This window comes from Lemur catta, chromosome 1 (genome assembly GCF_020740605.2).
Source record: "Lemur catta isolate mLemCat1 chromosome 1, mLemCat1.pri, whole genome shotgun sequence".
Classification (NCBI taxonomy): Eukaryota; Metazoa; Chordata; class Mammalia; order Primates; family Lemuridae; genus Lemur; species Lemur catta.
Genome location: NC_059128.1, coordinates 9,995,282 through 10,018,761, shown reverse-complemented (window position 1 = coordinate 10,018,761; position 23,480 = coordinate 9,995,282). Strand labels below are relative to the sequence as shown.

At 34.2% G+C, this 23,480-nt stretch overlaps 1 protein-coding gene across 2 annotated transcripts in view; it reads left to right on the top strand.

Moving 5' to 3' along the window:
* Positions 1-23,480, top strand: part of LOC123645025 (serine/threonine-protein phosphatase 4 regulatory subunit 4-like) — a 43,933-nt gene that overhangs the window by 17,060 nt on the left and 3,393 nt on the right. For both annotated transcript variants that reach the window (XM_045561522.1, XM_045561528.1), the window contains exon 3: positions 11,009-11,111. In XM_045561522.1, coding sequence (XP_045417478.1) covers positions 11,009-11,111 — 103 coding nt within the window. The remainder of the gene's footprint in view (positions 1-11,008; positions 11,112-23,480) is intronic.

The window sequence follows — 23,480 nt, the reverse complement described above, 5'->3', positions numbered from 1 at the left end:
ATAAGCAAGATACAAGAATAAAGAAAGATAATATTGTTAGTGTCTATATGTATTCTAACATGAGGCTTATTCTTTGTGGGGAAGGGCAAAGGTTTTATAAACTAGTGCACATAGCCTCCTTTGGACAGACCCAAGATAGTATTTTTGAAAGTGCTTTAGGCAATATCATATACTAAGAATTTCTGGTCCCTTTGTTGATTGCTACAAATTGGTTATCATTTTGTGTTTTTAGCATCATTGAGGACCAGCTTTTTTCCTTTTTGAAGTCATGTTTTTAAAAGCATTAAGCAGCACAGTTATACATTTTCTCTAGCAGCACTGCATAACTTAGGAGCAGGAGTGGGATGGAAACAGCAGATGGTTGGGTTTGGTATTGTCTGGATGCACAGTTAGTAAGGGAGTCAGTGTCACGTAATGCTTAGTAGCATGGGTTTTGGAGTTGCACAGGCTGGATAACTTTGGGCAATTACCTTTATCTTTCTAAGTTCTAATTTCCACATCTATACAGGGGAGTAATAATAGTATCTACCCACCTTTATAAGATTATTGTGAGCATTAAATAAGATGAATGCAAATAAAGTGGTTATCAGCACAAATCGTGGCATATAGTTTTCAGGCACTATTTTGATTTCATTGTTACTAGGATCAGGGGAATTGAAGAAGTAAGGTTATTAGTGAGAGTCTAATTGAAATGATAGGGAGGTTCAGACTGGCAAGGAAGAAAGTGAAACTAGAAGGAATATTAGAAAAAGGAGAATAAGAAGGAATTAAGAGATTAGAAATGTGATGAGGGTGAAAAATGGGCTTAATGATAGAAAAATGGAAAGATAAGAGTTTATGGCCAAGAAGTGAGATCACAGAGTTTGAGATTATGTAAGTGGAGCGTTTCCGGGTAATAAGATTCAGCCTTTGACAATAGGAGTAGGGGGCTGATATAAAGTGGAGACATATTCATTTTAAATCAACAAATATTTATCAAGCCCTGACTGTGTCTGCTGTGGTAGGCACTGGGCAGTGTAGAATTTGGGCAAAACATCCTTGGATTCGAGGAGGTCAGAAACCAGCTTGAATGGTGAAGTTTACTATCACAGTGGCAGAAGCTGAGAGAACAAAGAACACTATGCAACCTCACTATAGCAAAGAATACTTGAGTGGATTGACTTGTTTTTCATTGGTTTAAGATATTACTAAAAATGGCTTTTTAAAATAGGCGCATCTCCCAGTGAGGATAAAATAATTAGTAACATTAATTTAGAATTTAAAAGACAGCTGTCCTAAATTCATTTATTTAACTAGTCTTATTTTTTCTCCTCTTTCCTTTTTAGCCACTAGTGTACAGATTAGATGATTAACCCAGTTCTTTTTACTTTTAGAGGAATGGTTTGTTTTCTTTTTGTTTCTGAGTGAATATCCTAGACAAGGAGCATGTCCCAGAGAATAGCACAATTGGGGCAAAAAGAAACAACTCCAGTTTTAACCATGATGATTGTTCTGGACTTTTCAATTGAATTGTAGATTTTGAAGTCTGGGAAACTTATTTTGTAGAAAAACAAAAATGATAATGTTGATTAAACATTTATTTAAAAATAACATGTACCATATCAAATAGCGATAAAGTAAATTTGGTACTGTTTACTCCCTCAATGCTGGTTGTTTTTTGGTTCCTTCCAGTTAGTGATGGTAGCATAGATCCATACATACTTGGTTTATTTACAGTGACTGTGACTAAAGTCAGCAAGAGATAGCAGCTGGTTCACAGCCCCAAGACATTCCCAGGCTTGCAAGTTAAGAACTCCCACTTTAATGCACAACCAAGTCTACTCTTCTCTGTATCTCTTCTGTCTGATACGCAGCCCTTTCTCAAATGCCTCATCATACTTTCCTCTGATGTACATTTAAGTAGACTTACTGTTATTCCATCTCTGCTATTTTTGCCATATTACTTTTAACATTGTCATTATGAGCAAGAGCCTTGTTGCCAGGACTAACACAAGTAGTGAACACATGCAGTCTGATGTCAGATGGACGTTGTGCTTTATTCAACCATACTGTTACTGTGCACTTGGCTCATTTCACTCTTGTGGTCTAAAAAGTGTTAAGATTCTGCAGTCTTCTTTTCTTCTTTTTTTGACTCTCTCTCTATTGCAGTGACTCTCAATATTTGGTCCCAGAATCACCTGGAAACTTGTTAGAGATCAGATTCACAGGCCTCACCAAGACCAACTGAACCAGACTCTCTGGGAGTGGGGCTCAGTGTTAACAAGTGCTCCAAGGTGATTCTGATAAATGCTAAAGTTTGAGAACCACTGCTTACTTGTATACATTTACATGAAGTCACTGACTTAATATATAATACTTCTGCTAAGCTCAACATATAGGTTGAAAGTATGAAATTACCATTGTTGTAGGTCAAAAATAATGATCTAATGTTGGCAATTTCATATAGCTCAACTAATAGTTGCTTTGTCTAAACCAGGATTTCTTAGGCATATTTTGTCGAGATTTGACCATCTTTGTTGTAGTCAGCTGTCCTGTGCATTGTAGGATGTTTAGCAGCATCCCTGGTTTCTACCTACTAGAGTATAGTAACATTTCCCAAGTTGTGAGATCAGAAATGTCTCCAGACACTGAAGCAGGGGGATGTGTGTGTGGCAGGATTGCTCCCAGGTGAGAACTACTAGCTAATCCAGTTGCTTTCTCTTCTAATTCATAATACTCAGTGAACTACCCATAATATATCCATTTTTTCCCCCTGCGTAAGAGAAGAGTCAGATATAAATTGATTATATAAATTAAATTCAGTTTTTATGTTTGATAGAAATTATGGTGATTGTTTAGGTTCACTTTATATTTTTTCATATCCTGTTTATAGTGAGCAATGTCAGCCTATAGTATTATTTGTTTTTTAAAAATCTTAATTGCTGTCAAAATCTTAGTGACAATCTGATTTTCTTTCTCTTACTAAGTAACTTGCTCATTTTGTTTGGATGCCCAAAGGATTTTTCCTTTTCTTTAAAGTTCAACAGTAGATCTTAATGTTGGTTATACTGGGTTGATTTTTGTCAGGTATATGATATTTTTTAATTTCAGGAAAGTTTTTTTTTTTTTAACTTTAAAAAAATCCTTCTCTTGTTTTGGTTTTTTTCTTCAGGAACTCTCAAATCCATATTACTTTCTTTCAAATCTTTTTAAGATTTTAATAATTTTTAACCTTTTATTTCTCTTGAGGCGTTATCCATTATATTCATTTACCCCTCTCTTCTTTCTAGTTTAGTCTTCTTTTCTGAAATATTTCTTCCAATCTGTTCCTGAGTTTTCTCTACCACTGTAGTTCAGTTTACATTTTCTATAATTTTATCACCTCATTTCTGAATTATTCATGTGGTTTTTCATAATATATGCATTTAATTTTTTATTTTTGCCCAGTGAGAAATAGTAGGTTATAGTTATCTGTTTTATAGGCATGTCTCTTTCAGTGTCTTTAAGAATATTAGTTTGCTTCTTATTCTCTTTTTTTAAAAAAATTTACATATGGAATCTGATCATGATCTTTACTTCCCATTTTTATGTGAATTTGGTTTTCATAAACCTTAGAAGGAGATTTGCTTCAGGACTTAAGACATGTATATAAATACAGCTTTCAGATAGCTTTTCTAATTTCAGGTTTTAGAGCTCCCTTTTTCGTTGTTTTTGTAGTGTTTAAAATAGGATGCCTTACTTTCTGTGATTTCCTGGTTCTGTTTCTCTTCTGCACTTTTATTTGAACCTTCTTTTTTTTGTGTGTATGATCTCTTGTTCTTGTGTCAATTCAGATTCTATTTCCCAGAACTTTTCTTTAATGTGGGTCTCTGTTCTAGAAGTTTTGAAAGTTCATGGGGATAAGACTGCTTCAGCCCCTTCAGATATTACTGTGGACTTCCTGGACTCCTTAGCTATTGGAGTATATAAAACCATGTACTTCTTTAGCTGTTGTCCATACATGCATATATTTTTGGTTTGTGTGGGAAATGTTATGTAATTATGGTGTAGATGCCATACATGGAGTTTGTTTTTAAAATTTTATTCTCCTAGTGCTCTGTTTTTTCCTGAGGGGTTCAGGAAATTTCAAAAACTACGCGTTTACTGCTGTCATCTTTCTAGGTACCCTTTCATCAGTCTTTCTTTTTGTATCTATATACTTTATTTTGTACAAGTTTATTGCAATATTGGTGCACAATGAACTACATATATTTAAAATGTACAGTTTGATGAGTTTTCAATTGTATATGCCCATGAAACCCTCACCGTGATCAAGATAAGAAACATATCCATCACCTCAGAAAGTTTCCTCATGCCCCATGGATCCTGGCCTTCATTCTCCTTTCTTCATCCTCAGGCAACAACTGATCTGCTTTCTGCCAGTATAATTCAGTTTGAATTTTCTATAATTTTATATAAAATGAAATTATAAAGTAGTTTTTTTTTGGTATGGCTTCTTTCCTTTAGCATAATTATTTTGAAATTCATTGATGTTGTGTGTATCAATATTTCATTCCTTTTTGTTGCTGTATGGATATATCACTATATGAATATATCACAATTTGATTATCTGTTCACTTGTTAGTGAAAATTTGAGTTGTTTCTAGTTTTTGTCTATTACAAACAAAGCTGCTATGAATATTTTTGTTCCAATGTTTGTGTGAATATATGCTTTCATTTTCCTTAGGTGTAAATATCTAAGAGTAGAATGTCTGGGTTGTTTGGTAGGTATATGTGTAACCTTTAAAGAAATTGTCAAACTTTCCAAAGTGATTATACTATTTTATATGTCACCAGTAGTGTATGAGAGTGCCAGTTCCTCCTCATCCTTGCCAACACTTCTTGTATTCAGTCTTTATAATTTTAGTTGTTTTAGTGAATGTTTAGTGATATCTTATTGTGGCTATAATTTGAATTTATACAGTGATTAATTTTATAGGGCATTTTTTCATGTGTTTATTTGCCATTGGTATATTTTCTCTGGTGAAGCATCCAAATCTTTTGTTCACCTTTTATTGGATGTTCTTGTTATTAGGAATCTTTATACATTCTAGATACAAATTGTTGGATATATGTTTTACAAATATTTTATGCCAGTTTATGGCTTACCTTTTCATTTTTTTAACAATGTCTTTGAAAATAAAACGTTTTTAATTTTGATGAAGTTCATTTGGTTGGTTTTTTAATCTTTTGTGTCCTATTTAAGAAATCTTGTCAAACCCGAGTTCACTAGATTTTCTGCTAAGTTTTCATTTAGAAGTCTTATAGTATTGGCTCTTACACTCAAGTCTGTGATCTGCTTTGTATTAATTTTTGTATATTGTTTCAGGTTGGGGAGTGATTCACTGTGTTTGCGTATGTCTATTCATTTGTTCCACCACCACTGTTGAAAAGATTATCATTTCCTCATTGAATTGTCTTTCTATCTTTGTGAAAATTCAATTGCCCGATTATGCTTGGATCTATTTTGGGACTCTCCATTCTTTTCCATTGATCTATATGCCAGTGCCACATTATCTTGTTCATTGTAGCTCTATAATAGGTTTGAAATCAAACAGTATTAGCCCTATAACTTTGTTGGTTTTTTTTTTTTCAAATTTGTTTTGGCTATTCTATGTCCTTTTCATTTCCATATACATTTTAGAATAAACATTCATTTCTATGAAAAGGCTGCAGGGATTTAGAATGGGATTATTTTGAATCTGTACTTCGATTTAGGAGATTGACATCTTAACAGTATAGAATCTTTAATCTTTGAATTCCTAATATTTTCCCATATATTTGGGTCTTCTTTGTTCCTTTCAGCATGTTCTGTAATTTTTGATCTACAGATATTGCACATCTTTTTCCACATTTTCCAAATATATTTCATATTCTTATGTTAATATAAATTGGGTCACTTTTAAAGTAACAATTTATAATTTTTCTTTTCTATTATATAGAGATACAATTGACTTTTATATATTGAACTTGTATCCTGCCACACTGTAGACTCACTTATTAATTGTTAGATATTTTGTAAATTACTTAGGCTTTTTGCCATGGACAACCATGTTGTTTGTGAATAAAGACAATTTAACTTCTTCCTTTCCAATCTGTAAATCTTTTATTTCTTTTTCTTGCTTTATTGCACTGGCTCACACCTGCAACACATTGTTGGTATAAAAGTGGTAATGGTGAACATCCTTGCCTTGTTCCTGATTAGGGGGAAAGCATTCCTTCTTTCACCATTAAGTATGATACTAGTTGTAGGTTTTTTGTAGATACTCTTTATCTGGATGAGGAAGTTCCTTCTATTTCTAGTTTGCTGATACTTTTAAATCATGAGTGGATGTTGGATTTGTCAGATTCCACATGTATTAAGATACTCATGTGGTTTTGAAAATTTTGCTATATTGACTGATTTTTTTTAATTAAACTTTTTATTTTGAGATAATTGTAGATTCACATACAGTTATAAGAAGTAATACGGAAATACCCATGTACCCTTTACCTAGTTTCTTCCCATAGTAACACCTTGAAAAACTATATTACAATGTCACAACCAGGATATTGATGTTGATACAGTCATAATACCTAGGATTTCCTTCACCATAGGATCTCTCATGTTAGTTACACTTTTATAGTCACACTTATTTCCCTCCTGCCTCTACATCCCTCCTTAACCCCTGGAAACCATTAGTTTGTTCTCCATTCATCTAATTGTGTCATTTCATGAATGTTATACAAATGAGATTATATAGTATGTAACCTTTTGGGATTGACTTTTTTTCACTTAGCATAAATTTTTAGAGATTAATTCAGGTTTTTACACATATTATTAGTTTGTTCCTTTTTATTGCTGAGTAACATTCCATGGTATGGATGTACCACAGTTTGTTTAACCATTCACCCGTTTAAGGACATATGATTGTTTCCTTTTTTTTTTTTTTGTTCACATAGAGCTGTTATAAATATTCATTCATAGGTTTTTATGTGAACATAGGTTTTCAATAAACATTCATCCACAGGTTTTTGTGTGAACTTAAGTTTCCATTTCTTTGGGCTACATGTCCAAGAGTGAATTTGCTGGGTTGCATGGTGTTACGTTTAGTTTTTAAAAAAGCCACAAAACTGTTTTCCAGAGCGGCTGCATCAGTTTACATTCTCAACAGCAATGAATGAGTGATCCAATGTCTTTGCTTTTGGTATTGTCATTATTTTTCTTTTAGCCACTATAATAAGTGTGTAGTGATATTTCATTGTGCTTTTACTTTGTATTTGCTTAATGATAGGAATTGTGTTAAACTTGTATATGAATTTGGAGAGAATTGACATATTTATTATGCTAAACTTCCAGTGCATCAGCATAACATGTCTTTCTAATTATTTAGATCTCCTTTGATTTCTTTCATCAATATTATATAATTTTCAGCATACAAATCCTGCACATATTTTGTTAGTATTTTATTTTTTTGAGTGCTTATAAATGATATTGAATTTGAAATTTCATCGTCCATGTGTTGAATTTTATCAAATGTTTTCTCTGAATTTATATGATCATGTGATTTTTTTCTTCTTTAGCCTGTTAATATGATGGATTACAGTGATTTTGAGCTTCATCAAATGATTTAGAAAGTGTTACCCCCTCTTCTCTTTTCTGGGAGAAATTGTTTAGAATGGTGTTAATTCTTCACTAAATGTTTGATAGAATTCTCCACTGAAACCATCTGGGCATGGAGATTTTTGTAGGAGTTTGAAAATATGAATTCAATTTCCTTAATAGATGTAGGACTATTCAGATTATCTATTTCATATTGGATGAGTTGTAGCTGTTTATGTATTTTGAGGCATCAATCCATTTTGTCTAAGTTATCAACTTGTATGTGTAGAATTACTGATAGCATTCACTTATTATCCTTTTGATATCTGTACAGTCTTTAGTGATATCTACTGTTTCAAGCCTGATGTTGTTAATTTGTGTCTTGTTTTTTTCTTTGTCATTCTTGCTGGGGGTTAACTAATTTTACTGATTTTTTAAAACAACTAGGTCTTTGTTTCCTTCCTTTTTTATGTTGTTTTCTGTTTTTATTTTTATTAATTTCTGCTCTTTATTATTTATTTTGATTTGAGATTTTCCCTCTTTTCTAATGTATGCATTTAGTGCTATATATTTCCCTCTTTGCACTGTTTTAGCTGTGTCCCACAAATGTTGATTTGTTGTATTTTCATTTACATTTCAGTTCAAGTATTTTTAAATTTTCCTTGAGACGTCAAAGCTCTTTGACCCATGGAGTATGTAGAAGTATGTTGTTTAGTTTCCAAGAATTTAGGGATTTTTCTGTTATTTATTTCTGGTTTGATTCCATTTTGGTCAGAGAAAACTCTTTTATTATTTCAATTTTTGAAAATTTGTTGAAGTTTGTTTTATGGTCCAGGATGTGGTCTGTCTTGATATACGTTCTTTGGTCACTTAGTTGGAATGTGTCTTCTGCTGTGGTTGAGTGGCATGTTCTATAAATGTCTATTAGATCTTGGTAGATGGGACTGTTAAATTCTTCTGTATACTTGCTGATTTTCTGTGCAGTTGTTCTATCAGTTGTTGAGAGAAACCTGTTGAAATCTCCACCTGTACCTATGTATTTATCTATTTCTCCTTTCAAGTCTATCAGTTTTTGCTTCACATATTTTACAACCCTGTTTGGTATATACACATTTAGGGTTGCTATGTCTCTTGATGGATTGCCTCTTTTATTATTTTATAATGTCCCTATCTGTCTGTGGTGATTTTCTTTTCCATTAGATTTACTTTATCTGATATTAATATAGCCACTCCTGCTTTCTTTTGATTCTCACTTCTACAATATATCACTTTTCATTCTTTACTTTCAACCTACTGATATATTTGAGATGGGTTTCTTGTAGGCTGCATATAATTGAGTCATGTTTTTTAGTCTACTCTGCCAACCCCTGCCTTTTAATTTATGTATTTAGGCCATTTATATTTAATGCAATTGTTGATATTTTAGGGCTAACGTCTGTCATTTTTTGTTTTCCATTGTTCTCTCTCTCTTTTTTTCTATTTTCTTTTTCTTGCCTTCCTGTGTAATGCTTTGTCTTCTCATCTATGAGGTATTAGAGATCATGTTCTTTTTCTACTAATTGCAAGTTAGTGAATAAAATTCACTGAATGTTTAATATTAAATATTCCTAATATCATTCATCCAACTTGTCATCTATTCATGCATTCTTTCAAGAGATACTTACTGAATCTCTGCTCTGGGTTAGATATTATCATATTAAATATCACTTTTACAGGTTATTCTCTTTTTCAGTTCTTTAGTAGTGTATTTATTTCCTGTGGCTACTGCAACAAATTACCACAAATTGGGTGGCTTAAAACAACAGAAAATTATTTTCTCACAGTTTTAGAGAATGGAAGTCTGAAATCAAGATGTCAGCAGGGCTCTAGGGGAGAATCCATTCTTGCCTCTTCCAGCTTCTTGTGGTTGTCAGCATTCCCTGATTGTGGCTGCATCACTTTAATTTCTGTGGTCAAATTGCCTTCTCCTAATCTGTCATCTTCTCTGAATATCTCTTTTAAGGACAATTGTTATTGGATTTAGGGTCTACCCAGATAATCCAGGATGACTGCTTCATCTCAAGAATCCTTTTAAAAATTAAGACAACATTCATAAGTTTCAGCATTAGGATGTAGACATATGTTTTAAGGGGCCACCATTCAGTCCCCTACAAGTGGTGTTTTCCTATGCAACTTTAATTCTTTTTTTTGATCCTCTATCTGTCTTGGCATGGGTTCCCTATTTTGTACTCTTCTCTATGCCTTCTTGATTTTGTCTCTTAAACGGTTTACCTAAAGAGTGGTGAGAACAGTGGAATGGTTATGGTATCCTGTATTTCATTGCCTACTATATTGCAACAGAAAAAAAAAACCTTTATTCACAGTAGGGCAGCTTCATTTAGAATCAGAATATGCTTCTTATTAACAGAACTTGTAAACCTCTGAAGCAAAAATACATTACTTAAAAAAACCTCTTAAGACATGTGCTAAGGTCTTATGTACATATGTTATAACTATAAATCCATTTGAAGAGATAAGTAAAAATAATTTTGGTTAAGTAAATAAATAAATATTATAGCATCGGCAATTAATATTTAAATTGGTGTCAGTTAAGAATAGGTGGAATTTCCCTCTGAGGTGATGCCATATTTACTAGCATTTTTCGATGTATATTTCAAGTACTTGCAGAACTTATGTCACTTAGGTTATATTTTAAAAACAAAACATTTTTGAAGTTTATGGAAATGGTTCAGAAGAATCTGAATACTTTTTTTTTGAAGTATTTAGGCTACTCAGAGTATCACTGAGATTATTTTGATACAGCCTTAATGAATTTTACATCAAAAAGGTATTATATAAATATACCCTATTGAAGTATATTAAGAGTATTGAGTTATTTTTAAGAAGTTTCTGGCAGCTCATGGAGTCAGTCTAGTGCAACAGGTAATTTCAGTGCACCAAAAGGAAGTTGTATGATTTTTCTGTGTTTGATTTTATTGCTTTCCCTGTTGCTATGATTATTAATATTTTATCAGAATAAAATCTTACAATTTGTATTTTTTATAAAGTACAGCAAACTGACAAGCAAAAAAATGAGGTAGAATTTTAAAGTGAGTATTTAATAATAGTTTCAAGACTTTTAGACTTAAGACATGTATATAAATAGTTTCAGAAGACATATATAGTCAGCACAAGCATAACTAATGTCTTCATGTATTTGTTATAAGATTCGCTTAGTGAAATTTCAGTTCTGATTTTATTTTTATATCTAAATGATGTATTGATAGGTTTCATGTTTTAAACTTTGTCAGAAGTCTGAATGCTTATCATTCAAAACAGTTATTTTCAGATTAATCCATGCTTTTTATAACTGTGGACCAGGAATTCAGCTTACAATTACAAATTTTAAATTTGTGTCTTTTTTGTAAGTGCTGGTCAAGATATCCAAGGAACGAGTGTGATTGCAAATCTTCCATTTTTGATGCGGCAGAATCCTGCTGAGACGCTTCGGAGAGTCTTGCCAAAAGTCAGAGTAAGTTGGTATGAAATAAGATTTGAATTTTCCATTTTTTTTTTCCAGTAACATGTTGTCATTGTTGGGAGAATACTTTGGAGCTTTGATGGCTGATCTTTTGTACCTAATAGTTGAGTGGGGAAGTGTTATTATATACATTTTGAATTATGATGAAAATATTTAGGGAAATTAGCTGATAGAAATGGAGAAGTCCAGATCTTAAGTTGTAAAGTTTTCTTTAGTCATTTTCCCAGTAGAGACATTTTAATAAAGTACGCTTTCAGTAGCTCAGGAAAACCTAGTAATTATTCTTATAAAATCATAGGTAACCCCCCCCTTTCCCTCCCAAACACTATAACTGTCACTAGTGAGAAGGGCTCTGAATGTAAAGAACAGGAGACAATGAGATAAAGTAATAAAGTAACTGGGTTGGTGTAGGGGGACACTTGTGCATCGGGAGGTCAAGGAAAGCCTCTTTGAGTTGCTGAAAACTGAAGGAAATGGGGGGAAGCAGTCATTTGAGGGTCAGGAATGAATAGTCCAGGTAGAGAGAACAGAGGATAGCTCTAAGGTGAAAGAGCTTGGTGGAACTGAGAGAGGCAAATGTGGCTGGAATCCAATGGATGGGGGTGGGTGTGACTTGAAAACAGAGAAACAGTCAGTGAAGAGCATGTAGGAGTTGGTTTTCATTCCTAGGGCAGTGGAAAGCCATTAGAGGCTTTAAACAGGGCAGTTTACATTTTACAATGATCATTTTGGTTATTTTATGGAGAGTGGTTTGGAATGAGATAATTAGGAAGCTTCAGCACTGGTCCTTGTGTTATTTTTATTTATTTTTAAGAAACGAAGTCTTACTCTATCACTCAGGCTGGAACTCCTGGGCTCAAGTGATCCTCCTGCCTTAGTTCTTGAGTAGCTAGGACTACAGGAATGCACCCCATACCCGGCTAATTTTCGTTTTTGTAGCCACAGGATCTCATTATGTTGCTCAGGCTGGTCTTGAACTCCTGGCCTCAAGCAATCCTCCTACCTCAGCCTCCTAAAGTGCTGGGATTACAGGCATGAGCCACCATGCCTGGCACCTCATGTTATTTGATGGTGGCCAGTATTAGGACAACCGATTAGAACAGTAGACAGTAGCAGTCATATCTGAGGTATATTTATTGAGGTAGGATGAGCAGAACTTCATAGTGGATTAGATTTGGGAAATGAGGGATGACTTCCCGATTTCTGACTTGAGCATTGCTATGGTTCTGCTGGTTTTCAATATATTAGTTGATAGTCTGTTAAATCCATAGGGAAAATAATTTGAGTACTTACCAATACTGGTAGTCTATGAATGATTCACTTTTAGAGAATTTAAAGTATTTAACAATAAATATTTTATGCAAGAAGTTAATCATTGTCAAGATTCTTAGCACATTTTTTACATTCCTATATGCAGCTTTTAGAGCTGGCCTTTACCTTACAGAATATCAGATAAAGTGATGTTGGGGATTTTGCTGGCCTTGTGTATTATAAACTTTGACCAGTGATATTTTTGTTTTACTACATTTTGTCCTTATAATAATGTATTAACTGAAAAATGGTTTTTAAAATAGGTTGCTATTTTCACTGTTTTAGAGAAGAAGAAATTTAAGGTTAAAAATAAAATGACAGAAACAGAGTTAGGATTATAATTGAGCTATTAGTATTTCCATAGTATTTCCAGTTTATTTTCTAACTTACATCCAAAGTGGACAATGAGTGGTAGTACTATTAAGTCAGTCATCTCAAGGTTAAATTTTTTTTTGTTTTATTTTTTATTTTTTGAAGTGCACATGGGAAGACTTATTTTTCTTTTTAAAAAAAATTTTTAAGTATGGGTACATAGTAGTATCAAGGTTAAATTTAACTGAGAATTTAGAAAGGAAATATTTTGACCTCCAGTCTAAATTCCCTAACTGTGGAGACACGTTTTAAATATAGTTGTTACAGTATTTTCATGTTACATGATTTAACCCTAGCATATCTTTTGAAAAAGAAATAACTTCTGTGGTCTTTACTGATTAAGTGTTAATTCTTTTTCCATAGTATATTCTATTGAAATCTTAGATGTTAGATTTCAATATTTGATTTGAACTTCTGGTTATCTAGAAGTGAAAGAATTTGATTGTCAAGATAAATTTCTAAGATACCATGGTACTTTATAAAATGTAGAACAGTAATGATATAATTATACCATGTAGTAAAGGTGACTCCTTTATAATGAAGTGCAGAAAAGTCTCTACCTATTGAGTTATTAAATTTATTTGTTTGTTAAATTATATTTTGGGAACTAAAATATATATCATAAAATTATGTAATAGAAAGTGTGCAAATGCCAGGGACAGATAAAAATAACTATAGTGAATATTTATTGAGGGCTTACTATGTGTCAGGCACTGTACCCTGTCAAACATTTTTGTCTATGAATCCTCATAGCAGTTCTATAAGGGTCACTTGATAGAGGAAGAAACAAGTAACTCGCCCAAAGTTGCGAAGCTAGTAAGTGGTAGGATTATGTTTGAATAGGAGGTCTGACTCCTGAGTGCTTGTTCTTAACTACCTCTATTCAACCTCCTCATTAGCTGATCATGCCTGCAATAGATGTATTATGTGTAATTTCACTTCTCAAGCCTTAGTCATGTCTCGTCTGGTTATTACACCAGTCTCCTCACTGAATCTACTGCTTCCTCATTGTCTCCTAGAGCACACTCACCAGAGTGATTTTTAAATGCATCAGTCATATCTTACTGCTTTCTTGCGTGAAAATTGCTTCAGTAATGTGGTAGGCAGAATAATGCCCCTCTCTGCAAAGGATATTGGGCCCTAATCCCTGGAAACTGTAAATGTTACCTTATTTGGAAGAAGGGTATTTTGTAGATGTGGTTAAGGATCTTGAGGTGGAGTATCCTGGGTATCTCTTTGGGCCCTAAATTCCATCACATGTGTCCTTATAAGAAAAAGGCAGAGGGAGATTTGACCCATATCTGAAGAAAGCAGTGTGAAGACGGAGGCAGAGATTGAGTGATGTGGCCACAAACCAAGGAATGACAGAAACCACTAGAAGCTGAAAGAAGCAAGAAATAGTTTCTACCCTAGAACTTTGGAGGAAGTGTGGCCTTGTCAACACTTTGATTTTGGCGGAGTGTTACTGATTTAGGACTTCTGGCCTCTAGAATTGTGTGAGAATGAATTGTTGTGTTTTAAGCCACTAGTTTGTGGTAATTTGTTACAGTAGCCACAGGAAACTAAGACAGGTAACTTCCCATTTTAGGTAGAATAAAACTCCTTTACCATGTCCTTTAATCACCCCACCCAGCTTTCTGACCTCATCATCTACCAGTCTTTTCCCTTTCTTGCATAAGGGCAGAATTCTTCGTCAGTCTGGTTTATCATCGTATCCTCACAACCTGGAACAATGCCTGGAAAGTAATAGACACTTAAAAAAATTTTAAGTGAGCATTGGTTGAACTTAATATTCTGAGACAGTGTCTACCTGAAAGATTGATGATACATTGGCCTGATCCTTTGGTGGCATTCCTGGATGAGAAGTAAAAAGAGAATGTTAATGGATGGTATAATGCTGACTTAGGTTTGTAGAGAGACTTTCTTTGGGGGGGAAGGGAGGAAATATTAATAATAATAGAGAAAGGATAAAAGAGACATAATCAATATAAAATCTGATTATTTGAGATCAGTGTATGTGGTCTAACAATCTTCTGATTCTGAAAAGATTCATTGGTTCTACTTTTATTAATTTTGCATGATTTTATTTTCATTTATATAAGTAATAGGAAAATATTATAAATTTCTCCAAATGTGATGATTTATTATGTATTTTGTATCTATTGAATATAGGTAGATTTTTAAAAAAAGGTCTATTCTAAAATTTTTATAGAAAGGGTAAACTTTGTAAATAAAGATATTTGTGAATAAAAAGCTTAACTTTACTAAGTCCTATCTCAAGTAGTACAGTTAAGTGGACAAACAGTACAATGGTTGAGCATTTCTAATTTGAAAATACGAAGTCAAAATGCTGTAAAATCTGAAACTTTTTGAGCACTGACATGATGCTACATGTGGAAATTCCACACCTGACCTCATGTGATGGGTCATAGTCAAAACACAGTTAAAACTTTGTTTCATGCACAAAATTATGAAAAATACTGTATTAAAGTACTTTAAGTCTATGTGTATAAGGTAGATATGAAACAAATGAATTTCATGTTTAGACTTGGGTCCCTTCCTCAATATATCTCATTATGTATGTGTAAATATTCCAAAATCCAAAGCAGTCCAAAATCTGAAACACTTTTGATCCCGAGCATTTCAGATAAGGAGTACTCTACCTGTAATAATGTGTGGAACATTTGCTGGGGGCCAGGCAGCAAGTGCTTAATATTTTGGACACATCCTTTCAAAAATCCTCATAACAACGCCACATGATGTATTTATGCTCATTTTACAGTTGGGAAAATAGATGTTTAAAAAATTCAGCATTTTTCACCAAGAAAAAGAAGTAGTCTTACCTAAAGGAATTAAAGACATCATCATATAAACAAACAATATAAATTCCTTTATTCTTGTTTGTTCACAAAAAGGTGTCTGTCTTGCTTACTGTAGATGATATTTTCTGAGATAAGTTAAAAATTAAGCTCTGAGAAGAGCAAAAGGATTTTGTGAAAGCAATACCTTTATACATAATAAGCAGATCCTGATGTCCCAGATCCCCTACAGATCATAGAAAGCCCACCGTAGAGTACAGTATTCTATTGACAGGCTGATGGACTCTCTCACATGGAGGATGGTGAGGAAGAAAGTGAACTGATTCCAATAACGTAAGGCTGGTGGAAGAATGAACAGGATCAGAACTGACTTCATAAGGAGGTTTTATGGTCTGGAAAGCATAGGATTCTATAACTTATTCTTCCAGTTCCCTAAGAAAAGAGAGGTAGTATTAACCAAAGGAATTAGAGAATAGGATACAATTGCTCTTTCTTTGGTTTACAGCTCAAAACTAAAAGTACATTGACCTCAATGCATTTTGAGAATAATGTCCATGTTATGTTTTTTCTTTTTATGTATATCTATTTGTATTTGAGGATAAAATAGATTGACATTACTAATTATTTTATGATAATTAAAGTTCTATGGAAACATTTATTGAGTGTACAGTTTTTTTGGGCATTTAGAGTTATATAAGCTAATATTCCTAATGGACCTAAAAATATTGCCTTTTGCTAAATTCTAGTGGAGACCAGTATTCTTACATGTACAGCTTAGTCATTCAGTTATTTGTTATTTTTACCCTGCCTGTAATAAAAATGAACTGGAACTTTTGAAATTCTTTTAAATGTGTAGTTAAGCTTGTAAAAGAGTAAAGAATAGTTTCAGGGCTCAAAAACAAAGTGATCAGTTTCGCTTCCATTTAGGATCTAGAAAGGTGCAAGAAAATGTCACTCCCATTCTAATAACAATAGGCTAGCCACAAAATCCACACAATCATAACTTTTCCTGAGCATATCAGAGCTCGTCACAAAGCAGCCCCGTGAGCTATACTCAGTGGAGGAACGAACCCCTCTGAGAAAAGACAGGACACAGGGGCACAGACTTGGCAGAGTATAGGAGGAAGAGATGGCCACCACATAAGGTGTTTAGAAAAATCAGCTAAGATTTTAACGAATTTTTAAAGAATGACTGTGAGCTACACAGTTAATATCAGCTTAGAATAACTCGGAGCTCCAGACACAAGGGAGCTTTGCACTCACTTGCAAGCTTTTTTCCGCAGGTCTCCACTGTTTACTCTGTGAGAAAGATTTGAGGGGGCAAGGCAGGAAGGTGGAGAGTCCCCCGTTTGGATGTAGGTGTGTTGGTGATTAGTTGCTGTTGAAGGGCGGGAGCTGACTCTGCCCACTTCCTCAGAACCTTCTCCTTATGAAATAAAAGTCTAAGCGAACCTCCCTGCTTCTAGAGCCCAGGTGAGGATCCATTGCTTCTGTGGGAGTGGTAAGAACAAAACTCACCTACCTCCAGGACCATACGAAGATCACTACTTCTGGGAGAAGGGTGGAAGCGTAAGCCTTTTGACCCTGGGGAGGGATGGAGATGTTAGACCCAGGACTCTGCACTGATATACACAGAGGTCTGCTAGCAGTAGAGAAGGGGCAAGAAACTTGACCCTGCCAAAGACGCCTCCCCCTGTGTACCCCCCAAGATACAAAGTTACAGGGTAGGAACAGTGATAAAGCTCCATTCGAGAGGCCCAGGCTTACAGGCCCTGCCTGAGGTGGGGCTGGACCAAGGTCACTAAGAATCCCCTACATCCACCATTAGCCTAGCATGTAGCAATGAGCAACAGTAGTCTACTGCTAGGGAAGGCACAGGGGTATGGAGAGAGACCCCTGCTTAGGACTGTGGGGGGAGCAGGAACGCTGAGGAAAGCCCTTTGGCATCCCAGTCTGCACGTTAAAAGTGAGTTAACAATTGGAGGAATTTGAAACCTTTGCTGCTGTGAAGATTTCCATGGCAACATCAAAACTCAAATTCAGCTCAACTACGACTAGACTTATTCAATTCCCCTATACTAACAGCCTAGCAGAGGAGGCATGTCCATTTCTAAGCATAAATACTGTTGCCTCCATTTTCACTAAATATCCAGCATTCAATCAAAAATTTATAGGAAATTTTTGGAAAAATAAGGAAAAAAAGTTACCAAGACATAAAGCAAACAACAGATCTAGTATCATGTAGTACCAGAGGTGACTCAGATGTTGGAAGTATTAGGGAATTTAAAGTAACTGATTAATATGTTAAATCCAGTAGAAAAACAACATGTATGGACACATAGGGATTTTCAAAGAGAGAGGAACTATAAAACAATTAAATGGAAATTCTAGAAATAAAAAGGATGATATCAGCGATGAAACATTCCTTTGATGGGCTTATCAGCAGTTTGGACACAGCTGGGGAAAGAATGGGAGTACTTGAAGATAGAAATTATTCAAACTGAAACACAAAGATAAAAAAGAGTGGAAAAAATAGAAGAGGACATCCAGTAGCTTTGAGACAATATAAAGAGATTGAATATGTATGCATTTGGGGTCTCAGAATGAGAAAAGAGGAAACAGAAGAAAAACTATTTGAAGAAATAATGGCCAAGACTTTTTTGAAATTAATGAAAAACAACAAACCATTGTTCCAAGAAGCTCAGAGGACCCCAAGCAGGATAAACACACACACACACACACACACACCCCTAGACACATCAAAACCAAACTGCTGAGAATAAAATAAGAGACAATCTTGGGACCAGCCAGAGACAAAGGAAACATTACACAGAGAAGAGCAAAGGTGAGAATTAAATAGACTTTTGGTCAGAAACTATGTAGTCTACTGGACAGTAGAACATCATATAAAAAGTACCAAAAGCAGAAAGCAAAAAACAGAATTAAATTAAAAAAAAAAAACCCAGTAGTATATATCCCGTGAAAGTATCTTTTAAGGATAAAGGCAAAATATGTTTTCTTTTAGACAAACAAAGTGAGGGATTAATTATTCTAGACCTATACTACAAGGAATGGTAAAGGAAGTTCTTTAGGCGAAAGTAACATGATGCCAGATGGAAAGTTGGATTTACATGAATAAATGAAGAGCACCAGGCCAGGCGTGGTGGCTTATACCTCTAATGCTAGCACTTTGGGAGGCTGAGGCAGGAGCTCAGGAGTTTGAGGTCAGGAGTTTATGACCAGCCTGGGCAACACAGGGAGACCCCCGTCTCTACAAAAGATAAAAAAAATTAGCTGGGCGTGGTGGCACATTCCTATAGTCCCAGCTACTCGGAGGCTGGGGGCAGGAGGATCATTTGAGCCCAGGAGTTTGGGGTTGCAGTGAGCTATGATGACGCCACTGCACTTGCCTAGGTGACAGAGCAAGATACTGTCTCAAAAGAAAGAAAGAAAAGAAAAGAGCACCAGAAATGGTAAAAATCAGGGTAAATGTAAGAGAAATAATAGCAATTCTACACAAATTCTTTCAGAAAACAGAGGGGGAAATACCTTCTCGAGTCATTCTATCAGGCCCAGCATTCCGTTGATACCCAAATGGGACATAGACATTACAAAAAAACTATAGACATGTGTCTCTCATGAGCTTGGATGCATACTATATCTTCTAAAAAATAACAAATCCAGCAATATGTCAAAAGGGTAGTATATATCATGCCCAATTGGGGTTTATCTCAGGATTTCAGGGTTGTTTCAAAATCCAAAAACTAATCAATACAAATTATCCTATTAGCAAACTAAAAAAGAAACATCACCATCTAATCATCTCAGTAGATTTAGAAGAAACATTTGACAAAATCCAACAACCATTCCTGGAAAAACAAAAACAAAACACAACTCAGCATGCTAGGAATAGATAGGAGCTTCCTCTGTGAAAAACTTACAGGTTCACTTAAAGGTGAAAGAGTACTTTCCCCTAAGATCAGGAAAAAGCCAGGGTGTCTGCTTTTACCACTTTTGTTTAACACTGTAATTAGACATTCCAGCCAGTTCAGTCAGGCAACAAAATTAAATGAAAGGCACCCACATTGCAAAGGATGAAGTAACTGTCTTTTTCCTCAGATAATATTATCATCTATGTAGGAATCTATAAAAGAATATAGTAGGGTTGTAGGATATAAGATCAGTATACAAAAATCAATTGTATTTCTACATACCAGCAACAAACAATTGTAAATTGAAGTATTTGTTAAACTACTACAATGGCATTAAAGTATGTAATACTGAGGGGATTAATCTAATAAATGTTATGCAAAACCTATATACTGAAAACTAAGTGAATGGAAAGGAATATCGTGCTGATGGATCAGAAGACTCAATATTGTTAAGATGTCAGTTTGCCCCATATCAATGTATATATTTAATACAAAATAATTAAAATTCCAGCAGGGTAGGTTTTTTTCTTGGGAGGGGGTAGTAAATGACAAGCTAATTCTAAAATTCATATGAAACTATAAAGGACCTAAAGTAGTCCAAACAACTTTGAAAAATAGAAACAAAGTTGGAGGCCTTGTACTACCTGATTTCAAGGCATAATACACAGCTACAACAATTAAGGACTGTATGATACTGGTGTAAAGACATACAAAGAAGTCAATGGGACATATAAGGAGTTTAAAAAAAAAGTCAGTTGACTTTCCACACAGGTGCAAAGACAATCAGTATAGAAAGGATAGGATTTTCAATGAATGATGCTGGAACAATTGGGGAAAAAAATCGATATCTTGCACCATATATAAAAATTGATTCAAAATAGGTCATAGGCCTAAATGTTAAAAATTAAAATTGGAAAAATTTCTAGAAGAAATCGTACGAAGAAATCTCTGAGACCTTGGGTTAGGCAAGATTATCTTACATATACCACTAAAAACATGATAGAAGAAGAAAAATTTGTTAAGTTTGATCTACTCTTGGCCGGGTGCGGTGGCTCATGCCTGTAATCCTAGAACTCTGGGAGGCTGAGGCGGGCGGATCGTTTGAGCTCAGGAGTTTGAGACCAGCCTGAGCAAGAGCAAGACCCCATCTCTACTAAAAAAAAAATAGAAATTATATGGACAACTAAAAATATATAGAAAAAATTAGCTGGGCATGGTGGCGCATGCCTGTAGTCCCAGCTACTTGGGAGGCTGAGGCAGAAGGATTGCTTGAGCCCAGGAGTTTGAGGTTGCTGTGAGCTAGGCTGATGCCACGGCACTCACTCTAGCCTGGGCAACAGAGTGAGACTCTGTCTCAAAAAAAAAAAAAAAAAAAAAAAAAGTTTGATCTACTCTTCAGAAGACACTGTTCAGAGAATGAAAAGGCAAATCAGAATGGGAGAAAATATTTGTAAATTACATATCTGATAAAGGGCATGTGTTCAGAATATAAAAAGAAGTCTCAAAACTCAATAATATGAAAATAATCCAATATAAAGAAACAGGAAAATTTTGAAAGACACTTCACCAAAGAAGATTTGTGGATGGCCAGTAAACATAAGAAAGGATGTTAAACATCATTAATCATCAGAGAACTGCAAAGAAATCTACTAGACACCTGTTAGAATTATCTGCACTAAAAAACCTGACCATACCAAATATTGGCAAGAAATGTGGAGCAACTCAAACATTGCTGGTAGGAATGTAAAATGGTGCAACCACTTTGGAAAACAATTTGATAGTTTCTCAAAAATTTAAATATACACCTATCTTCTGTATCACCCAGCCATTTCAATCCTAAGGTTTAAGAGAAATTAAAGAATATGTTCATATAAAGACTTGAACATGAATGTGCATTACAGCTTGATTTGTAATAGCGAAAACTGTAAACACCCAAATATCCATCAACAAACGATGGATAAATAAATTATAGTATAACCATTCAATGGTATAATACAGTTTATATATTCTGAATCTAAGACCTTTGTTGATTATGTATTAAAATATCTTCTTCCACTCTGTGGTTTATCCTAATGTTTTAGATTCTGTTTTGTAAACAACATGATTGAATTTTTAAAAGCCAATCTGATACTCTTTTAATTAGAATATTTCACCCATTTGCATTTAATGTAATTGCATTTTGTCATTTTACTATTTGTTTTTTCTTTTTGTCAACTGCTGTCAACTGTGTTCCTTTTTTTCTTAGTTTTTTTTAATGAATTGATGAAGTAGTTTTATTATTCCACGTTTCCCCCCTTATGTTAGCTTGGAAGTTATATATACTCTTTTCTTTTGTTAGTGACCTTAGACATTACAGCAAAGACATATTATCAAAGTTTAATGTTCATGGGTATTTTTACACTCTTCCTGGATAATACAAGAGCCTCCAACTCTTTAACTCCATTTAATCCCCTTCTGACTTATGTTATTATTGTCAGCTATTTTAATTATTTATATATTTCAAGACTCACAGATATTGTTGTTTTATCTAATCAATATTTAATTAGATTTTTCCACATATTTATCACTTTTTTTTTTTTTGCCTATAGTATTTCCATTTGGAATCATTTTTCTTCTGTCTGAAGAACACCCTTTAGTATTTTCTTTGGTACAAGCCTGCTGATGACAAATTCTCTGTTTTTGTTATTCTAAAAAAGTATTTCACATTAATTTTAAATAGATATTTTTATTACCATAGGATTTTACACTACCTATATGGGGATTTCTAGAAATACGTAGGCAAATTTATGGCTTCTTAACTCTGTGGCTTATTTTCTTTTGTCAGTTTTGGAAAATTCTCAGGCATGTTTTCAAATGTGTTTCTGCCTAATTTTCTGCCTTCTCTTCTTCTAAGACTCCAATTTCACATATATTAGATCTTCTCTTAATATCTTCTATGTCTTTTATGTTCTTTCTTTTTCATTCCTTTTTTCTGTTTGTGATTGATTTTGTGTGTTTAATCCTAACCCATCTCCTGGTTCACTAATTTATCTGTGTCTAACCTGATTTTGATTATGGTAGTTTTCTGATCTAGAATTTCTACTTAGCTCTTTAAAATCTGCCATATCTTTTTTTATATATCTTAGAACTATCATTGAAATTTTCAGTTGTGTCTTTCATCCACTTGAACTAAGGTATGTATGATCAATACCTGGGGCACCTTTTGGTATGTTACTATTTTCTGTTGTTTCTGCTGGTTCTCATTCATGTTATGATATCATCGTGTGTCTGGATATTATTGATTGTGTGCTTGATCTTGTATTTGACAAATTATTTGTAGAAATAGTTTAAAGCCTAGGAGTATCTTTCTCTAGAAAGAAATATGTTTTCTTCTGGTAGACATTTAACTGTCCTAGAAATAAAGTCTCATTTACCCCAATGTCAGCTATTAGATGATTTGAAGCTGCTCTCCCCTGCAAAGGCCTGTCTATTCAGGATTACCCTTGCTCCTATTGCAGAGGGGCTTACCAGGCCTTTGCAAGGCTGTCAAAGAAGTTACTTAGGCTTTCATTCTCTCAGGACCCTCTTCTAGAATCAGCAGATACCCCAAGGGGAGAAGCAGGCCCAAAATTATATGGCCACTTTTCTGAATTTCCATTGTCTCTTAGATCTTGGAAATGTAGTTTTTCACTACCTTGTTAGCTTCCATGTGCCTTTATGCAGATGATTTTTATATTTTGTCCAGATTTAAAAATTATCCTTATCAGGAGAGTTGATTAGAATTACCTAGTCTGCTTTTAGTCTGAAAGAAGTTCTCTTTGCTTTTATTTTTCCTTCTCAGTTTAATCTCAGAATGATATTAACCCAATATGTTTCTGTTTATATACCTGCATAGGTTCTATGTACACATATATGCCTCTAACATACCCTGTTATCACTCCCACATC